The following is a 21,019-nucleotide window of genomic DNA, read 5'->3' as shown; positions in this document are numbered from 1 at the left end:
GCTGGTACGTTTTATTTCTGTCACCATATATGTGGCTCGTGTTTTCTTTCTTCAGTGACATATTATATTGAGACAAACATAATTATTTGCCTCTGTGCCCTCACTAGGCGCCCTCCTGTTCGTTCTGAATTAGCCCTGTCTGGTAATTGGCGTTGCCTCTGATGGAGAAATGAATAGTATTTCAAGTTCCAACACACTAATCACAAAGGCGGCATCAGTGGGTTGTGTGTGTGTCTGTGCTTGGCTGTTGTGTGCCCTTGCCCCTGGTGATGGGATGTGAGGCAGGAAGAACAGGGGAGGAGCTCCACCCTGTCAGTGGAGGACGTTTATCACACAGAAGCAGGAGACACACACAAACCCTGCTGGATGCTTGCACTCACAAGCACATGCAGAGCATTTACACGCACTGGAATACACTTTTAAAAGCCGAACTGACAGTTATAAATATTTTTTTAATGAACTCTTAAAACTTTCTGAACAAGGTTGTGAGCTGGGATATTTCTGATGTTTAAAGATCATCTTCTATTCTTTTGTAAAAGCGTTCCCAGTGGTCTTTAATTAAGATTATACTATATTTAGACCTTAGCAAAAAAAAAAAAAACTTGTGTTGTTTTTTCAGGTCATAATTTCTGCAGAGTGGCAGCAGTTCAGTAAATATTTACCTCTGAGTTGTAGGTGGGACTGTTGGCACAAAGTAAGCCTGCCCTCATTTCCCATCATCCCTTACAGCCCCTCATAACCTCAACCTAACATTACTGGTGCAACAAAAATGTTGAGCAATATTGAAGCTATCCAGCTGCACAATTTTGACCCTGATGAAGAAAACAAAGATGTACATAGATCCATTTGTTGATTCTCTGTAACAACTACAAGTTTTTTTAATGGGATTATTACGTAAATTCCTGATTCACCACAATTTGAATAAAAAATACCCAGAAATTATATTTTAAGGTTAATTTTCTGATAATATCACGATAAAATTGCCACAAAAACATGTTAAAAACACCATAAACAAGATTTTTAAACGAAAAAAAGATGTTTTGTTTTGTAGAATTTGTTGTGTTTGGCAAAAAAACCCAAATGCTTTTCTTTTCTGTATACAGCTGTTTCCAGGTGATGTTCAAAAATCCTCAGAGGAATCAGATATTACCTCCAGCTGATCCGACATTCAGCTTGCCCTCCCCATGCCTCTAAGCCTTTCCTCTCATCTGCCCTCTGCACGACTTTCTTCCCTCATTTTCCATCTTTTCGTCAGTGTTCGGTCCTCTCTCCTGCGCCTGACGGCTCCCTCCGTCTTCTCTCCTCACTTTACCCCGCGCTCTTTGTCTTCTTTAAGCTGTGAGGGCAAGACGGAGGTGTGGGGAGGGAGCGGGACGGCAGAGGAGTCTCTTCATCAGCCACAGTCTGATAGTTCATCAGCAGCTGTTTAGCGTGCTGCTCCTCCGTCTTCATTAGCTGACCTCGGGTCCGCTTTCTTTCAGAAGTTATTATAAAAAAGTCTGGCATCATTTTATCTACACCTGCGCCTTTTTTCCTTTTAGAAAAGAGCTTAATTTTTTTATGACTGACAGTTGAATGTTATTAAAACTATAGACTGTAAAACAAAATAGAATTACAGGGGGTGGAATTATTTTCACAGAGGGTTATATCAAACAATTGGCATGAGATAACAATAGCTAGTCGACAGTGGAGGGGTGACTGCTATAGAAATGGAAATATATTGGAAAGCGAAACCGTTTTTATATTGAATTCATCCTGGAGCTTATCAGACTTATTAAATGTTTGCCACAGAGTTAATGGAGGGTGCTGCCGGTGTGGGAAAAGCTCGTCTTGTTAACAGTTTTGTTTCTTTATTTTTACAGATAACTACTGGAACGCTGCGTCATTCACCACCCCATCATCCTACCTGCACTTTGCCACCTTTCAGGGTGAGACCAGCGCTGACATCTCCTTTTACTTCAAGACAAGTGCCCCCTATGGAGTCTTTCTGGAAAACTTGGGCAACACCGACTTCATCCGTCTGGAGCTGAAATGTAAGATGCTTTTGAGCGTCCGCGTGGCTGAGTCATTTCTTTATATTTGCCTTTCCACCCTTTTCACTCTTGCACTGACTCTTTTTATAGCTGAGTGGAAGGTTTAATCCTGCGGTCGGTCTGATAGGCTTGTGTGCACGGCGTGTCACGCGCACACCGTCACAAAAATGGTTCAAGCGGCCACACGCGCTCACCTCCAACCAGCATTTGCCTTTCCTGATTATAGCACACACTATGATTGCTGAAGAGAGCAATCATTTATTTAAGGTAATTGGTTTGTGCAATAATTATGTCCATTATGAACCTCTGTTTAACCAAATCACCCGTTTTCAAAGTCCTTGCTCACACAACGCAATCTTAACTGCCCTTTTTTTTTTGGTCTCCTTTTCTGAAATGCGTTTTTCTGATGCATTTAAATCTCTTCAGCCTTCTCCCCCTTCTAAACCTGCACACATGCATACAGTGCACCCACACACCGCGAGTGATTCGAGGATGACAGGGAATTGGAGGTGAAATCTTTTCATTTCAGTGTTCAAAGGGTACTCCACACACTAACAAGACAAGTACCTTCCTCAACAGAAAGATTCAGTAGTTTCACATCAGCTCTTTTACCACCCCCAGCATACAAACACACTCTCAGATTTAGCAAAACAGGGAAAAGGAAGGAAGCTTGTCTCACTCACACTTTATTTTTAGGGAGCAAAGTGCCTCATTCCAATCATCCTTTGATCTATTGTAAAATCATCCAATTATGATTATGCCAACATAGTTTCTGCAGTTTTTGAAGTTTCTGAAATTGATCTCTGAGCTGTGGGAAGGAATATTGCTGCAGAGTAAGCCTCCCCACACTTCCCACTAGCTAGCTCTTCTGCTAGCTAGCTAGCTCTCCTGCTAGCTTACATCCCCTGACAACACAAGCCTAAAATTACCGGTCTGACAATAATGGCAAACAATATCGGAGCAATCCAGCCGTAAATTTTAGAGCCAGATGCAAGCTTAGATGAGGAAAATTAAGTCGCACTGAGCTAGCGGCTTGCCGTAGTAGCTGCTACAAGCTTTTTCCTAAGGCATTTTTTTTGTCTGCTCTTGATTTACAACAATTTGAATAAAGAAATACCCAGAAACACAATTTTAAACTTCATGATAAGAAAAATGCTGTATGTTAAAAACACCCTAAAGCATAATATTGGATTGGGTCTTTAAAGCATTGTAGCATCGTTTTCCGTGACCCAGGAGAACTGTCGCAGACATCAACAACTCTTTGAAAATACTTTTTTAGAATCTATCCAGGGCTACAAGTATTTCCTGTATATTTTGAGATATTGATTTGGATGATTACACAAATTAGCCTTTTGATATGCCAAAGATTTTGCAACTTCAACACCTGAGGCGTCGCCGGTGACGCTTAAAAGCAAAATCTTTAACAAACTGTAACTTTTCAACCCATAGAACAATCAATGTAACTCCAGCAGATTCTGATCTCGTTCAGAATCTGCTGGAGTTACATTGATTATGTTAATTGTTGAAAATTAACAGTAAATAAAAGATTGTAAGCACTGGATTTCTGGTGTTAAAGTGTTAAACTCCAGAACTTTGAACAGATATAAAACAAAAAAAACAAAAATTCATATATATTTAGCTAAGAAAACATAAATATTTTTAATGGTTTGGAGTGCTTTTTGAGGGGTTATCGACCTAGTTAGCAGTTTTTAGTAAGCAGACTCATGAAATCCGGGGCTGCAGCAGAGCACTGCTTAGCAAACTCTGCACAGTCCTGTCAGAAGCTTTAATGTTGCAGCAGATCTGTATGTTTCCTCAACACACAAAGCTCTCCGTTTATTCTGCTCGATGCTCAAATAGAAACTTGTCAAATATCTGATCTTCAGTTGGTTGAGACGGCGACAGAAGCAAACATTTAAACACCAAACAATTAAACCGATTTCACAGCCTCCGAGTCCTCTCTGGTGATTGACACGTCGTGTTTTCTGTGATCTGTTCCAGGGGCTCAAATTAATTTCCCTGCTGTCACAGCAGAACCGTTCTCATCAAGACTTTTAAAACCTCCTCAAATTAATCGCAGGGCTGCATTGTGAAGGGGACTGCTGGCACAGCATGGCTGTCGATTGTGACTAATTGCTTCTCATTGTGATTTAAGGGGATTTTGAATGTTTGGTGTTCGAGGCCGTAGCTGACCACTTCCTGCTGGTTTGTCTGCCTCTCCGTTTTGAGGCCGGTCAATAGATGCAAAGTTGAGCGAGGAGTTTGGATTCAAAGCTCTCCCCGAAGCCATTACACTGACTGACATTGTGTCAGCCGGTGGGATTTTAGCTCCAAAAGCTGCGGAAGATTTTATTTTTTCACCTTAAATTCCATCTCCAGTCAAGTGCAGGCTTTCACACGCAGCTATTTATTTCCTTCTGTACATGCAGATACCCCAAGAAATTGCTGCGGGGTTTTTGGTGTTTGTCTGTCAGATTAGCACACAAAAGATAGAGACAGCAAGAATTTAGGCTGTCACAGCTGCAGACTGTGAGAGTGTGCATGTCTCTCCCAAGGCTTTCAAAGGGCCCCCACATCGATTTCCTCTCTCCTCTCATTTGCTATCATCTTGCATTTTGCCCCGCAGCACAAGTTTAGACGCACAATCACAAAACGCCTGGCATGGACACATGAGCACACACATAATCTTTTGCCCTCTTGCTGGCGCAATCAAGTAGGGGCATAAAATGACAGCATTAGGCGAGAATAGAACAGCTTTGCTGAGTTCAGGGCACCGAGACGCACACTCACTGATACACTTATAAAGACTGGAGGGGGAAAAAAATTACGATGTTGGTCTCATCAAACTCAAAGTCACATTCCTTTTGGAACTTCAGAGCAAAAAATAAATAAAGACTTTTTTTTAAGGAAGCAGCACTGAAGACTTCTTTAAAACTGTCTAAACTCGACTGAACAGCACTGCGGATGAATGGAGAAGTCTTTAAACGTGGCTTAAGGGAATGACTTTCTACTTTAGGTGTGGAGAGGCTGCACCCTGTAAAATAATCGTGCATTTTTTGGTACAAGCACCAAATTTGGCATGAATGTACTTTAGGTCCCCTCTTTCAGAAAACCACCAAAAAATCCACGATTAAATTGCATTACTTATATAATAGTATTTTGTAAGAACCCTTCAAGTTAAAAGACTGCATATCAGGAGCAGATAAGCCTGTAGCAGTGATGTAAGGGCTGTAGTTGGCAAGCCACTGATGCCTCCACTTGTAGACTACTAGATCCATGTGCACCTTTGTTTTCCTCATCTGCCACTAGCTGCATTTCTAGTACACATATGCGCAAAACTTTATTCAAATTCTAAAAATGTTGAAGAAACACATTTTTACAATTGCACTGTTTCCAATAAATCATAATTATGCTAATGAACTCACGGTGATGGATGTGAAAAATACTTTGATTTAAAGCAGATGCATTCAAATTTCTGCCAAGGCACTAGCGTTCATCATCATCTATCAAAGAAGACGTCGGCGTCTTATTCAGGCCATGGAGCGGCGAGCTACAATGGAGTAGATGAAGCAATTTTGAGAAATTGTGCTTGGTGATTTTACAGAGGAGATGTGATCCAACAATTCCGCTTGACACGCTCAACTTTTGATGAACTGTGTGATGCTGTGGGACCTGTTGTGGTGCCACAGCATCACATGTGACTCATTTAATTTGAGAAAAGTGTTTCCGTAGCAGCTTTGCGAAATATGTCAAAAACCATCTCCTCCTCGATAACTGCAAGTTTTTTTGAAGTTGTCGTGTTTCCATTTGGCAAATTTATTATCGCAAATCAAATTTGCTTAATTTCATAGTAAATGGAATGGAAAGAGTGTAAGCAAAAGGATAGTGGGAAATGAGGGAAGGCTTACTCTGCACCAACAGTCGCGCAAGAGGCAGATTTTTGATGAACTGCTGCTCTGGAGAAACTATGTCTTAGAAAATGACATGTTTTTTTTTTTAATCATTTTGGCTATGATGGCAAAATCTTAATTTAAAAGACCTATTGAAATGCTTTAATAACAGGTCAAAAGATTATAGACGAGATGTACACCATTTTAGATTTTCTTTATTTTTTTCTTTATTTTTATTTTTTTGCTGAAAAAGTGTGATTTTAAGGTACATCCAGACCAAATTTACTGCTTCTACCACATAAATATAAATCTAACTGGCTTCAATACCTCTATGAACTGAAACATATTTTGCCACAGAAAAAACATTTAATTTTTAACTAACAAAACTGAACCATTTTTTTTTCTTATTTTTTGGGGATATCAAATTAGTTTTTTTAAATGAGCTCTAAATGGTTAGACTTTTCAGATGCCATTCTACGATCCAAATATTATTTTTTTACCGAGATTAAAGTTTTTTGTAGACTTACAGAAGTTGTTGCTTCCATGTGCTGCAAGATAATACGTAATTTCTCTTGCTAGATTTTTTCTAGAAATCTTTTTTGATGCAATTTGATACTCAACTTTTTAGAAAGTTAAATTTTTCCCTGAGCTTTGACTTTGGGAGTCTGGCTTCTGCTTGAATAGAAATTCCCCCCTTAAAGGGTACAGTCTGTTCCGGATGCCCCGTGTTCATAAGTGTGCAGTGAAAGGCTAACAAAGCAAATGAAACTGACAACAAAGAATTGGCAAGTATAACAGAAAAGAGATCGAAGAGATAATACACTGCCAACCGTCTGAAAATAGATGAAGAACAGCCAAATTGAACCTCACGTTGGACGAGCACACATATGCACTCGCGCACAAGCAGTGATCTTTCACACAAAGGCATTCACAGTCTCTTTCACTATTTATCATCATTTGGTTGTGCTGCGCCACCGCACAATTTAGAACTTGACTCTCTTGGCCTCCGTATGAAAAGATAAATACAAAACCAAACAGCAAAAATGAAAAAAACACACAGTCTTCTCAAGGCCATCAAACCAGTGCGTGCTCACACGCTGATGCAAATGTGCACTCACACACATTTACACCTGTGACATCTACCTTGGCTGTGCAAGTAGACATGGAAAGCTTCTGTGCTCCGAGGGCAATTGCGTTTTTTTATTTTTTATTTTTTTTGCTCGTGGGCAGAAACTCACAAAGAAAACTTCTTGCTTTACACTTATGAGAAAAACACAAAAATGTCAATACAAACACACACAAATGGACACTATTCAGTGTTGTTGTGTAGCTGAGGCATTGTTTTCAATGTCATTTGCACAGACTATTTTAAAGCCTTGCAGACTGTATCCAGACATCATTGTTTCCATGTCCTGACAGCTGAAAAAAGGGCTTAAACGTGCTTTTATGCATAAGACCAATAAAATAAAACTTTGTGCCCACAGGATGCTGACTTGTAGCCACAAAATGCAAACTTGTAGTCACAAAAGGCTAATTTGTGCACACAAATTCTTATAAAATGCTAATTTGTTGCCACAAAGAAACTTGCAGCCACAAAATGCAAATTTTTTCCCACAAATTACTTACAAAAAAGTAATTCCTAACCACAAAATGCAAATAAATTACTAAATTGGGGCTACAAAATGCAAATTTTTGCCCAAAAAATGCTAATTTGCTCTGACAAAATACTAATTTGACCACAAAAAATATTCAGTTGTGGCCACAAAATGCTAATTTGTGCACATATAATACAATATTTTTAAGGAAACCATATTATTTTTTATGTCACGTCCAGGGCCCCATAGGAAACTTTATATAAAAAAAAAACGTTTAATCAAGAAACATGAGTGAATAAACTACCGTGAGATGAGATTTACAAATTCCATTTCCAGAGCAACTTTAAAGAAATCTTGGTTAAAACTAAAAAAAAAATAAAATAAAAAATAAAATGTTTGCCAGTATTTTAAAACTAACAAATCTATAAAAAAGAAAAGCTTGGCAAGGTGGTGATAATAAAGATGTGAGTCAAAAATTGTGCTGGCAGTAAAGTGTAATAACAGAGCAAGCAACACAGAAAGGGACAAAAATGAAGAAAGAAATTGCAGAACACAGACTGCACAAAAATGAAGGAGCTGATTTTATAATATAATACCCAAAGACATGAAAAATAGCTTCATAAAACAGATATAATCTGATAAAAGTTGTATGAATAGAGAAAAGGGAACATGGCATATTGATTGGGCAAAACAAAGGAAGAAAGTTCATTTCCCCATTGAACACAACTTGGAATTATCCGCTGAAACACAGTGGCTAATGAAGCTGTAATGAACCAGCAAAATATAGCTCTATTTATCATCACTATAGCTGCTGCAGTCCGGTGCCTGTAGCAATGATGTGGCATCATCCTGAGCGCCCAGCTTTTCCACAGCAGGCTAAAGCGTGATCGAGTATTCAAGGGGAGTTAATTTGTGATCCAAAAAAGCTTTGTCCACTGGCAAAAAAATGTATTGTTTTCTTATTTCTCCATGTTTACATGGTGAAGCTCTGGCGAGCAATCAAAGAAACGCAGGCTGAAAAAAATTCTTGCAGCTGCAAAAGATGAAAGACGCCCATCTCAGCTGTGTTGCTACAATACAAAGTGCGCCTTTGTGCGTCTGGCTTTTGGAGGCTATTTATTTAACCGTGGCAGGCTGAGAAACAGTTGGAAATGAGAAGTAACATTTGCACATTTGTTTTGTGTCATGAAACATTACATACATAAGGGGAAAAGCCCTCCAACTGTGACTTTGCTGTGGCTGTGGAAGATGCTAAAGTCAATCAAACAAGTACACAGTAAGTCAGAAATATCAATGAAAGCTGAAGTCGTTGTGGCCGTGAAAAGGAATAACAGTGCCCCCTTTTGGTCTGTACTAGGACCAAACAGCCAAACCCCTGAGTGGAAAAGATTGTAAAACTCAAACAAGCATGTGTTATCTAGCAAATTCACTCAAATGAAAAAAAAAATGTATTCATAAATCAATCTGTGACTCAAGTGAATAGTTCTGTCTAAAGTGTATATGAAAGTTTAAATCAACACTAGCTAAATTAATGATATTAACCAGATAAACCACTGGAATAAATATATATTTGAGTCTTTAGACGAATGGATGTTTTCTGTTTTCACTCAGCCCCGGACACTGTCTCCTTCTCCTTCGATGTTGGAAACGGACCTGTGGAGCTAACAGTCCACTCAGCTGGGCCCCTCAACGATGACCAGTGGCATCAGGTGATGGCGGAGCGTAACGTCAAAGAGGCGGTGCTCCTGCTGGATCAGACTTACAGGACGTCCCGGCCGGCTCCAGCTCAGGGCCACACACGCCTGGAGCTGTTCAGCCAGCTCTACGTGGGTAAGACACTTTACACACCGTCTTGAAAGAGAACACTGACTTCTACTACACACATTTAGTCGCAATCTGAACATTTAGTTTTGACCCTGTGAAGGGCGGACATTCAGAAATTTAAACTATAATTACTCAACCTTATATTAGGAAAGCAACAAATGGATTCCAACCAGTATTCCATATTACTGTATTTTTATTTATTTTGTTTTTTATACAATCTTAATGTATCAGAATTAAACAAGGCTTACCAGAATCACAATAATACCTCTTATGTTGCATTCACACTGAATGTGATTTGCACTGCAGGGGCGTCCAGTTTAAATGTCAAGTCAATCCACTGATTCGATCAGGGGCCCTACGGAGCAATTTGATTATTAGGCGCACATTCACAGTTCAAATACCTGAACTTTGACAAATGGTAAAGGGCATATACTTACAGTTGCAAGAGACTGTATGTGAACCCTTTGGGAGTACCTCCATTTCTGTACAAAATGGATACATGATGTGTTTGTTTTTTATCTCAATCTCAAAGCCTGCTTAAATCACACCCATTTATGTTTTTATTGTTGACACAAACAGGCAGACAGCTAAAAGTCCACAAAGCTAAATCAGGGTCAGACAGGCAGAGGTCAGTCACCAGCATAGGATCATGTAAGAAGAGACTAGAGTTGTCAGAGTCCAGGCGAGGGTCAGGGCAAGCAGCAGGCAATAAAGCAGGATCAAAAACAAAAGATCACGTCCAGGTAGAAATGCTCGGCAATGCAGGCAGGGTGGCACAAACAATACCTTGCACAGAGTGTGGCTCTGTGCGCTGCTTAAGAAGCAGAAGTCAGATTGGAGACAGTTGAGCAGCATCCAGGGACTGTGCGGCGGGGTTGCTGGGAGATGTAGTGCAGTCAGTACTCTGGAGATGCTGGTGAACAGAGGGGGAGACACAGCCCTGACTCCTGACAATCATGTGTCCAGTTTATGCATAAAACCAAGTCATTCCAAAGGGTTCGCATATTTTCTCCTGCAGCTGTATGCATTGGTTTACTTCCTTCTTAGAAGGCAGTTTACAGCCACAGTCCCATTCACCCATTCACACACTGATGGCGCCAACCTATAACCATCATGTGGGGTTTAATGTCTTGTCCAATGACACTTTGACAGAAAGGCGAGAACCAAACCTTCTGATCAGTGGTTGATTGCCCTACCAATGCACAAAGAAGAAGCGTTGCATCAACCAATTAGGAACTCAGCTTTGGCCTGTGACATGTAGATGATGCAATCAGCAGGTGGAGTCCAAAACCACCATGGAGGAGAATCTGATCGTTCTCCTCTTATACTTTTCTTACTTACATCAAAACAATAATGAAAAGCGGTAACCATTTAAATGCAACCCCTGTAGTAGATGGTGAACCTCACGTTACTGGGAGAGTCTCTGAATGATCTCATAAACCCAAAAAGGCCAACTTTGTAAACATCTTTGAAATAAATAAACCTGATCTCTCAATATTATTTGTCTTCTGTGCATTGTAAATGAGATATACAGATACCTTGAGATATATAGCCAATGCTTCCATGTAGCAATGAGGCTACAAATATTAGGCAGTAGCCCCTTCCACAAATATCTGGAGTATCAAGTTCATGAACACATTTTTGCAAGAAGCGTTGAGCAGTGAACTTGATGCACATCGAAAGAGTGACAAATTTGAAGCACAAACCACATTCAGTGTGAATGCAATACAAAGTTTCAACCCAACTTACAACTTCATTCCATATTTTAGAAAGATTTAATTATTCCAGGCTTACACCCACAAACATGCCTGCACATCCATCCATGCAAGTTATCAAAGCTTTTATACTATTAAAAATGGGCTTTACTGAGACTGGTTCTAATGTGTCTTTGGTTTAAGACTTCACAAAACATACCTGCTCAGACTTTCAATCCTTCCTTGAAAATGACTCTGTCACCACATAGAAGAAGTTAGGCTGTAATGGTGTGGGAACAAAAAAAAAAAAAATCCGGTTTGTTCCTTCTGGCTCTCAACACCACGCCTCGAGCTCATCAGAAGTTCAAATACTGTAATATCTCTTCGGTTTTCTCCGCGCGATTCCACTTCTGTTTCATTTCGCCTTTTGTGCTGAGCTGTCAGTGCTCCGCAGACCAAACTCCGAGGCTTGGATAGTTCTAGGGATTTATGGATAAAGGGAAAAGTGCTGAGGTGGATCGCATACTTCCTATAATCTCATGGGAAAAGTTCTGCCAAAAGCAGATTGTTGCAAATTCCAATCAGCCGTCCCCGATGTAATAGCCTGAAACCTTCATATCCCCCATATCTAATATAATCCCATAATTTCATTGCAACTGCTGATTTGAATTTACCTCATCATGGACAAATTCTGCAGATTTTTTTCTGACATTTATTGAAACGAAGTAAAGTCTTTGTGCAGCCTACAGACCTTTTCATGTGTGGTCCCTTATGTTTGTGTGAGGTCACCCAAACACTTGCAGGAACGCCATTCAGTCCAACCTCTCGATAAAGATCTTCATGTTTGATCAAGGAGCCAAAGCGGTCCGGCAAGATTTTATCTGGATTCCCTTGATATGGCTTTTCAATGGAGCACCTTTAACCACTTCTCCATTTTTTTTTTTTTTTATTGATGTTACTCTTTAAAGGTGACAAGTAGGGGAAAAATAAACAACCAGGTTGATAAAGGAGCTAATTTTTGCTTACTTTGATATTTAACTCTGTATCATCTCCTTCACTACATCTCAATCAATAAGCTCCTTGTCAAGCGTTTGATTGCTTTAGTGTTTACTGCAGAGTGGCTCATTTGCCCTAATTGCCTTGAAAGTAAATGTTAAAGCATCAGCCTGCCTTCATTTACTTCACACTCTTAACTTTCAGGGTCTCGATTCACTTCAAACACACACAAAAACCATGAATCTCTCTCACCACCATCTGTTCTTTTGATTTCTAACTTGGTTGTTTTAACTTTCTTTGTGTGTATTGATTCATGTTTAGGTTTGCATGCTTTGTTCTGTTGTGATTCTTCCTTTTGCATTCCGTTTTTTTTTTCTGGCTTTCGTGGATGGTGATGCTTGTTGCTCGTTTCTGCATGTCTGCGACTCGTGTCCCAGCGAAACCAGCTTCGCTCACCTGCCAAGACAGTAGGTAACATTTGGTTGAAGAAAAAAAAGATGATTATATATGTTATCTATTATAAAAGCTTAAACAAAAAGGAAAGTCACTTTATAGTCCAAGTTTGAGGCAAAAATACTAAGAGAAATGAAATATCCAAAGATAAGTAAAAGAAAAATATATGTATTTATTTTGTGTGTGTTTGTGTATGTAAATGTTGGTTAGAACTGTACTTAATTTTATTATTATTTTTTTTATTATTATTATTTTTGGATGACATTTGAAAGAAACTTGTCAAATTCAAGCATCAGATTTTTTAATCTTTTCTTTTTTGCCTATTTTAGAGCTAATTTGGATATTAGAATTGAAGATTTGATTGGAAAACTATTATTTCCCATTTCTTACCTTTTTATTTGCTCACAAAGAGTTTCTTGTCTGATAGAATAAATTGCTTATTGTGTTTCAAACCATAATATCGCCACCTCCATGCTTCCCACTTAAAAGTAGACCTTAACTGCTGGTGTTGCCAAAACTCCTCAAAATCCCCAAGTTAATATATTTCTATTTATGTTTATGTCCTATTGGGTCTTTTCTAGTTTTAAATTACCTTCTTACTGTAAGGAAGCTTATTTCAAACCTGATGAAAGCCCCAAATATCACAAAAAGATGAAGAAACTATTAGTATGAGCTTTGAAAATGAAGAGATCATTAAACTACAATATTCACAATAGGGTATCATTAGTAGAACCTTTGGATCTGATTTAATATATTATAATTTTCAATAAATTAATTTTTAAAATTTATATTTTTATGGATTTATTAGACTTTTATGTTGTGCTCTGCTCCATTCGTTTCCAGCTGCATGATCTATGCCTGTGATAAGCCCGTTCTTTCTCCAGTCACTCCTTGTCAAGCTTTATTACGGAGCATTTATGAGCTGTACAGAAGCGCTTTGCACCTGTGTGTCATTATGTGTTGGTGTCTACGTGCCTGCCATGGTCTCTGCAGGCTTCAAAGCCTGCTGTCCGTTTAATCAGAGGCTGAATTAGTCCTGCGTAAACAGGTGGCAGAAACCTCCAGTCAATCAGTGGTACAAAATAGATTAATTAAGAGGTCTACTAAGAATCAAATTCTTTATGAGGCTGAAAAGGAGAGAAAGCAGGCGAAAGACCTCCTGCATCCTGATTTATGAATTACTGTGTGTGTGGAACCTTATTATGTTTGCAAAGTTGGTTTAGGGTTCTTTTTTTAGTAATGTATGCGCTGCAACTTCCTTTTTAGATTTGGTTGAGTGAACAGCTCTGTGAACCACAGTAAGAGAACACAGAGGTTTAAACGTCTTAAATGTCCCCTGATGTCTGCTAATAATGTGTATTTTCGCACACTTCTGCCCTATCTGTACCCCATCACGCCCATGTTGCGCGCCTTCGGATCCATAGCTGTAGGTGTATGTTTATGAGTGTGTTTATTGCTTTACTCATTCCACTGCACATTCATCTACTCAACACCCTCCACCTTGTCCAAGTTAATGGGTAGTTAGACTGTAATGGTGCAAGACCAGAATGACAATGGAAGCACTTTACAAAAATGGCTATCGACACCCCAAGGCTAACCATCAATGTGCATATTGACTCTTTTAAATCAGGTAGGATGTGTGTGGTGCGTTTTAGATGTTTGTCCATAACATGTAGTTTACATGGATTCATGCACCCATTAGCATTTGTTTGCTTGTGAGATCTTCATTAAGGAACTGTGTTCATTAGGCTGCTCTAATTAGCAAAGAAGTCAAACATCTTGAAGGTTGTTTCAAGTGCGCCGCTGCAGTTGGAGCGATTAGCACATCACTGGCTTCCTTCAGGCATCAGGAGATTAACATTTTTGGAAAAAAATGAGGGTTTTTTTACATTCAGAATGGATTCTATTTTTTTTCTTTCCATATTCCTCTTCCTGCAGTTGTTCTCTGTGAAATACTACATACCAGCTCCTTGTCTGAATCACCTCCTCCTCAGGTGCTGCAGGGGGACAGAGAGGGTTCCTGGGTTGTATCCGAGCCCTCCGAATGAACGGCATTACTCTCGACTTAGAGGAAAGGGCCAAGGTAACGCCCGGGGTCGAGCCTGGTTGTCAAGGCCACTGTACCAGCTTTGGGATGTATTGCCGGAATGGAGGAAAATGCGTGGAGAGGTATAACGGCTATTTGTGCGACTGCACTGCAACTGCCTATGACGGCCCGTTCTGCACGAGAGGTAAGAGGCGTCAAAACGGTAAACAGTTTCAGTTTCAGAGCAACGCAGTCTCATTTCCAATTTGTCACTTATTGACACATGGTTAAGGACCCTTCCGCATCACAAATTGACGTCTTGGGTGTTTCCAACTCGTCCTTTTCAATGTGCTAGCTGTTCCGATTAAATCAGGGCTCCCTAACCTCCAGGTTGCATACCGGTACCATTCTGGTACGTGAATGCACCTGTACCCTAACCCAGTACTGGACGTGGATCAGGCTAGGGTGCCAATACTGGCCGCCTCCGAAGGTTCGATCTGCAAAAAACAACCGGAACCCTGATTAAATGGGAACAACCAGCACGTCAAAAAAATAAATAAAATGAATTGGGGACATCCAAAAAGTTGCAGAGGCGTCCTTAACCATGCAACAACGTGGGAGAGAGAATATGTTGCTCAGAGTGTCTTATAAGCCTTGTTTCCACTGAGTGGTACAGTACGGTTTTTTGAGTTTCCATTATAAAATGGTCCCATTAAGCAGGACTGAACTGTACCATTTTGGGGCCCTCTGTTGCTTGTAGGTCCATAGAAAAATGGATGGACCAATTAGAGTGGATCTACTGTCGTCATATGAGGAAACCAGTTTATTGGCAGTGTCATCACGACAGTAGAAAGTGGCTGTATTCCTCTTCACCCCCTGCAATCTTCTCTAAAACAGCATTAAATGCTTTGTATGTGTGATTTACAAAAAAAAAAAAAGAAGAAGTTAGTGGATGACCTCCGTTGTTGTTAGGGAGTTTGTATGAAGACCCCGAGTAATAGTGCCAACACAGAAGAAAAGTTTGGTTGAAATTTGGATGGAGACTAGTCACTCGTTGGGACTGGAAGCCGCCTGAGACCGACTAAGGCAGTGTGGGCTCAGCTGATCAACCAGGGAAACTTGGGTGGGAGTCAGAGGTTTGTAGATCCGCACACGATTCAGGGATCCAGAAGTCTTGCTGTAGTGAAGGCGGTCCTCGTGTGTTGTGTCAATCCTCTGAACTCCTCCTCCGAATAAACTCCACATTGAAAAAACAGAGAGCTCCAAAAAATAAAAATAAAAAAAGCTAGGATCTAGGAGCCCTCCCCAGGATGAAAATCAGACAGGTCAGGGCACCAATGATTAAAACTCACAGGATTTCAGAGCTGTGCATCAGATCAGGAAGTCAGGAAGCTGGACATTAGGCTAGAGAGGAGAGTAGAATCTGACAGGGGAAGGCTGGAGAGAACAGAGGGGCTGAACCCGTGCTCAGGCATGACAATTGTTGCTGTTCTACACAATTTGTCTACACTCCGCATGTGCCGTGACGGTCCAACTTTGAGGCCTGGAGTTGCCTATCCCTGGTCTGGACCATTCTAAATTGGACCCTACCACTCAGTGGAACAAGTTGTATGTTGATGCTATTTGCAATGACTGTCTTTTACTCAACCTTCCAATGAAAGTCACAAAGCATCGTCAAAGGATTTTACCACCCTGTTTGTGAGTGGTTTTATCATTTGGAGTCTCAATTGGCACCGAACAGTCATACTGCTGGATCATTTGTGCCTCAACAGGCTCCATAACCAAACAGCCCACTGTGACTTTTATGCTGCACTTTGTGATTGCCCGGAGTTGTCATTTCAAACGGTTCGGGTTCATGAAAAAAAGACACCAAACGAGTGGTATTATGCTTAACCATCAAAGCTCCCTGAACAAAGGCAGCTGAATACTGATACTGTGAGAAAGAAGAACTCGAGGATCAAACTTAGAAAGTGAAAGGGACTCCTGGTTGCTGCAGGTTTTTGAAAATCACAGACAAGACATGTTTCTGCACTTCTGTTTGTGCACTATTGCATATTGCTAAAATATGATGTTTGTTTCAGCGGCTTTCATTATAAACCCTATTAAAGTTTGACTTCCCAGAACAAGTTTTCATAAAATACACCAGGGAAAAAAGCAGCAGCACTGTCAGAGGCGTTCTGCTTGCTCCCAGTCAGAGTTGATCTGCGACACGTGAATTAATTTGTTTCCTAAAGTTGAATGGTGTTTTTCCCCCGTGCTCTTGGCAGGAGGGTGACAAGATGACAGAACAGCAGAGTGTGTGTCTTTGTGTGAGAGCTTGTGTGTGCCTGTTTGCATCTGAGAGTGGAAATATGGGTTGATGTGCCAGTGTAAGTCATAAAAAGACCTCCTAGAAATTCTGTCACAACCAATCAGGCATTTCCAGATTTGAAGAACAAAGATTAGCCTATACTGTCTGTGATAGAAGGGGGAGAGCACACCCTTGTGTCCTATTGTTTGTTGTGCATGTCATGTGACTTTCCCCCTCATTGTTTGTCCCTCCTTTTATTTTTTTCCTCATCTCCCTCTCTTTTGCATTCTTTTGCTGTGCTTCCCTCATGCCAATTGCCCTCCTTTACATATTGTTGTCTTACACATCTATAGTTTTTTCATTTTTCTTCCTCCTTTTCCAGATTTCTTCCCCTTCTCCATCCATAATCCACCCCTCTTTCCCATCCTCCCTGCAAGTGAAAAATGCATGAAGTTTGCCGTAATTGCATGGTGCATTTCCATTGTATCCATATTTACACTCTGCTCATGGGAGCCTGCAGTGTTTTTATTATACTCTCATTTCGTTTGCCTATCTGCCCTTGAGAGGTCATATGGCGCAGTGCACATGTGAACACACATGCAGGAGAATGCATTTATATTACATGTGTAACCAGGAGTAAAATAAACATAAATGCACGTGAAGAGCCGCAATTTTCATTCTGATGCTCCTTAAAAAAACGTTTAAATCTCTGAACAACTGTGGGGTCTCTTTTTATTCAGCAAGTCAGAGGCAGAGACGGGTTAGACACAAACCTCACAGTTCCAAATAAAAACATTACAATACATTTTTCCTAAAATGTCAAAAAATTGTATTTGGAGATTAAGGAAAAATTAATCTTTGCACAACTTTATTTGTAAAAAGGTAAAGTCAAAGGAGGTCTGCAACCTGAGGATCCAAGTCACTTTTTTATCCCTCCATTCTGATTCTCTGGTTAAAGAAAAATAAACATGTTTTTAATTTTAAAATTAACTTTTTTATGACTACAAAGCGCATAAAGCGAAACAATTATTCATAGCAACCCTCCTGACAACAGTACCCATAATGCACCAGCAATCCAACAAGCAGTGTGGCTACATAGTTTAAAGTCAAACAAAAAAATGTTAACTGATTTTTGAGCACTTTGTACCACAGAAAATAAACTGGCACAACCAGAATTCATATGTAAGGGGCTGCAGGTTATAAAGCGAATGTGTTAAGGGTCACTTACGCTACGTTCACAAATACAACTGCCACGGCGCGATGGGAAGGCATCGAACCAATTTTTTTGAAAATCGTTGATGCGGTCATGAATGTAGATGGTGGCATTTAGGCGTCTGGGATCACCCCATCACGAAATTGACGAGCCACAGGGCGGTGACAGCATTAAAATGATTCTGTTAAGTACAGGGTATCTTTTATTTTGAAAGGAAGTCATGTAAACCTCTATCAAAACTATTTCATATTTAAAGCCTTATTATTTTCTTTATGCTTCTGTTTATATGTATTCTAATAGCAACAATAACATAAATATAAATGAGTGTCTTATTTTTCTAAAGGGTTAATTAAGACTTTGTGGCTCCTATTAGGTTGTAGTCAGTAAGAAATCAACCCAAATGTCTCTTGAAGTGCTAAAGGTTGCAAACCCCTGGATTAAGCTATAAAAGACACAACAGGTGGAATATTTGCTGTTATAAAATAAGGATTTATTAAATCCTTAAACTCCAAGCTTATCAAACATCCTGGAATTAACACAAAAACACCCCTAACCCATTTCTTTCTAATGTCTCTGAAACCATTTTCCTTAATTTCATGCACGTTATGCCTTTATTTCCTCTTTAACCGACATGCATAGTCTGTAAATACATACACACTCATGCATAAACAAGGAGCATAACAGAAGTAGGTTATAGAAAGAAAAAAAAGCTTGCATCTTCTCAAGACTTGATTATGAGAATCAATAAGCCCCCTGGAAAGATTGAAATATGCTATTAAGATTCTTAATGTACTGGTAAATGGTGTATTGTTTGGCTTCAGATGCTGAAGAACAGCAATTTAACACCTACTTTACTACACTTTTTGAACATAGTCACATCTGTGTGTGTGTATGTGCTTTTCTCCCCCCGGTCATATATTATGCTCTCCCATTTGTGACTCTGCATGTGTGGGTTTGGAAGTGGCTCCCTGCAGCTTGGTTATGATTCAAGGTGCCTTTCCTTCCTTTTTAAATTCCTTCCTTGCTGTTTTTTATAGGTACAGATCCAGGTGCGGCGGTGTCCTTTACGTTATTTAGATTCGTTTGCTTTGCTGTCTCACCCAGACGTCGGGGGGTTCTTCGAGTCGGGAACACTTGTGAGGTACAACTTCATGCCCGAAGTGGTTCCAGGAGCCAGTAAGGATTCAAAGGCCCTAACAAAGCAGTTACCACCACATGAGGTCAATCTCACGAAGGAGGAGCTGGCATTCAGCTTCAGTACATCCAGCGCCCCAGCTGTCCTCGTGTACGTCAGCTCAAAGACGCAGGATTGCCTGGCTGTGGTGCTGAAACAGAATGGTAAGAGCTGAACAGACTTGTCATGTGTGTTTATTACCAGAGTAATGCTGAAAAGCTGCACTGAAAGCTTAAAATAATACTTTTTTGCACTGGAGCTCTAGTTCTAGTGTTTATGTTCTTTTAACGAGTGTAACTCTTCAACTCTTTACACAATTCACATAATTCCACATGTGTAACAATGCAAAACTGACATGAAAAGCTGCTTTTCTCAGGGTCCAAATTACCTAATTCCCATTAATTGCATAAACAGTCGGGGGGTTATAGTATGTCAACAATTGTATATTATTTAGGTGTCACCAGTAATATTTCTGGAATTATAGAGTTCAATTTGACCAAACAAAATGATTCTTTTGCTGTGCGTCTTCAGGTTCATTGCAGGTCCGTTACAGCCTCGGGGGTCTAAAAGAGCCCTTTGCGATCGAAGTGGATCAGCGTAATCTAGCCAACGGACAGCCGCATAGCCTCAACATGTCCCGCCACAACCGCAGCATCACTATTCAGGTACAGCCAAACACGCTCTCAAGAGACAGACACACCAGCTTGCATGTCGCATGGAAGCCCAAGATTTGGGTTGACGTACGATTTCATAGACTTTTTATTGAAAGTGGAGGATTAACTGGTGTCTACGTACCTTCAGAGACAACAAACCTTTCCTGTATAGATGTTAGTGAAGGTTCTGATTCATCCTAGTGACATTGTCTTGAAGTTGAGTCATAGCAAGTGGACTTAAAATCTTCTTTCTTAAAACGTTTTGCCATTCATCCAAGAGGCACCAACAGCCACAGTGGTGCAGGATTCATTATTTGTCATTCATAAGACAAAGGACACTAATTTGAAGACAAAAACATAGGGTGTATTCCGACTGGACACATTTGGTCCTCTTCAAGTGAGCTAGAGTTTGTTTTACCAATAATGCAGAACAAAGATTCAGTCTGAATAAGCACAAACGAATCCTAGACCAGGACTAGGAACTGCTCTTGGAATCCACTCCCAGACTGAAATAACTGGACAAAAACAGCCACCGTATGGTAGTCATGTGATGTAGACAGTGTAGGAATAATGTAACGGATGAGCTACAGACAAATGTAAAGTTTGAATAAGTGAAAAACCTACACAAACCACAGCACTGTCATCTTTCTCTATTTATTTGGACCCGCCCCTGTAAGTGGTGGCCAATGACCAAAGAGATCTTTAGTCACATGGTTTTCTTTACAACTCTTGGTTCGAAATAGGAAAGTCCGCTTGACGGCAGTCTGAATATAGACCAAATGCAATCTTCAGGACTTGATCCGAACCAACAGACATTCCCAGTCTGAACACACCCATAGAGATTCTAGACGGAGAAGACAGATGGTCTGAAAGAGGAATCAGAGAAACAACACATGTACTTGTTAATTCATCCCTCAACAGAGAGGGAAACCTCCTATTTACCATGCAGACCTTTAATTAGTTCCAAAGAAGACCAAAACTCCATCATGACTCCAATAACCCTGTGATGGGGCTTGGGGGATTACAAGAGGAAAGGTGTTTCTCTCCTTTGTTTCTCTTTAATGATCCATCCATTTCCAGGAATGGTGTCCCACCTGTAGGATACAAATGTGAACCGAATCCTGCACCACTTGGACTGACGAAGCCACTGGAAATAGTGATGAAAGGAAGAAGATCCT

At 40.1% G+C, this 21,019-nt stretch overlaps 1 protein-coding gene across 2 annotated transcripts in view; it reads left to right on the top strand.

The window, feature by feature from the left end:
• Positions 1–21,019, top strand: part of cntnap2a (contactin associated protein 2a) — a 332,490-nt gene that overhangs the window by 289,356 nt on the left and 22,115 nt on the right. For both annotated transcript variants that reach the window (XM_024280015.2, XM_024280016.2), the window contains exons 18-22: positions 1,863–2,033; positions 9,130–9,348; positions 14,480–14,716; positions 19,119–19,352; positions 19,720–19,853. In XM_024280015.2, coding sequence (XP_024135783.1) covers positions 1,863–2,033; positions 9,130–9,348; positions 14,480–14,716; positions 19,119–19,352; positions 19,720–19,853 — 995 coding nt within the window. The remainder of the gene's footprint in view (positions 1–1,862; positions 2,034–9,129; positions 9,349–14,479; positions 14,717–19,118; positions 19,353–19,719; positions 19,854–21,019) is intronic.

The sequence above is a fragment of the Oryzias melastigma genome, linkage group LG20, assembly GCF_002922805.2.
Source record: "Oryzias melastigma strain HK-1 linkage group LG20, ASM292280v2, whole genome shotgun sequence".
In the NCBI taxonomy this organism is placed as follows: Eukaryota; Metazoa; Chordata; class Actinopteri; order Beloniformes; family Adrianichthyidae; genus Oryzias; species Oryzias melastigma.
The sequence above is the reverse complement of the archived record's forward strand: the minus strand, read 5'-3'. Positions and strand labels throughout refer to the sequence as shown.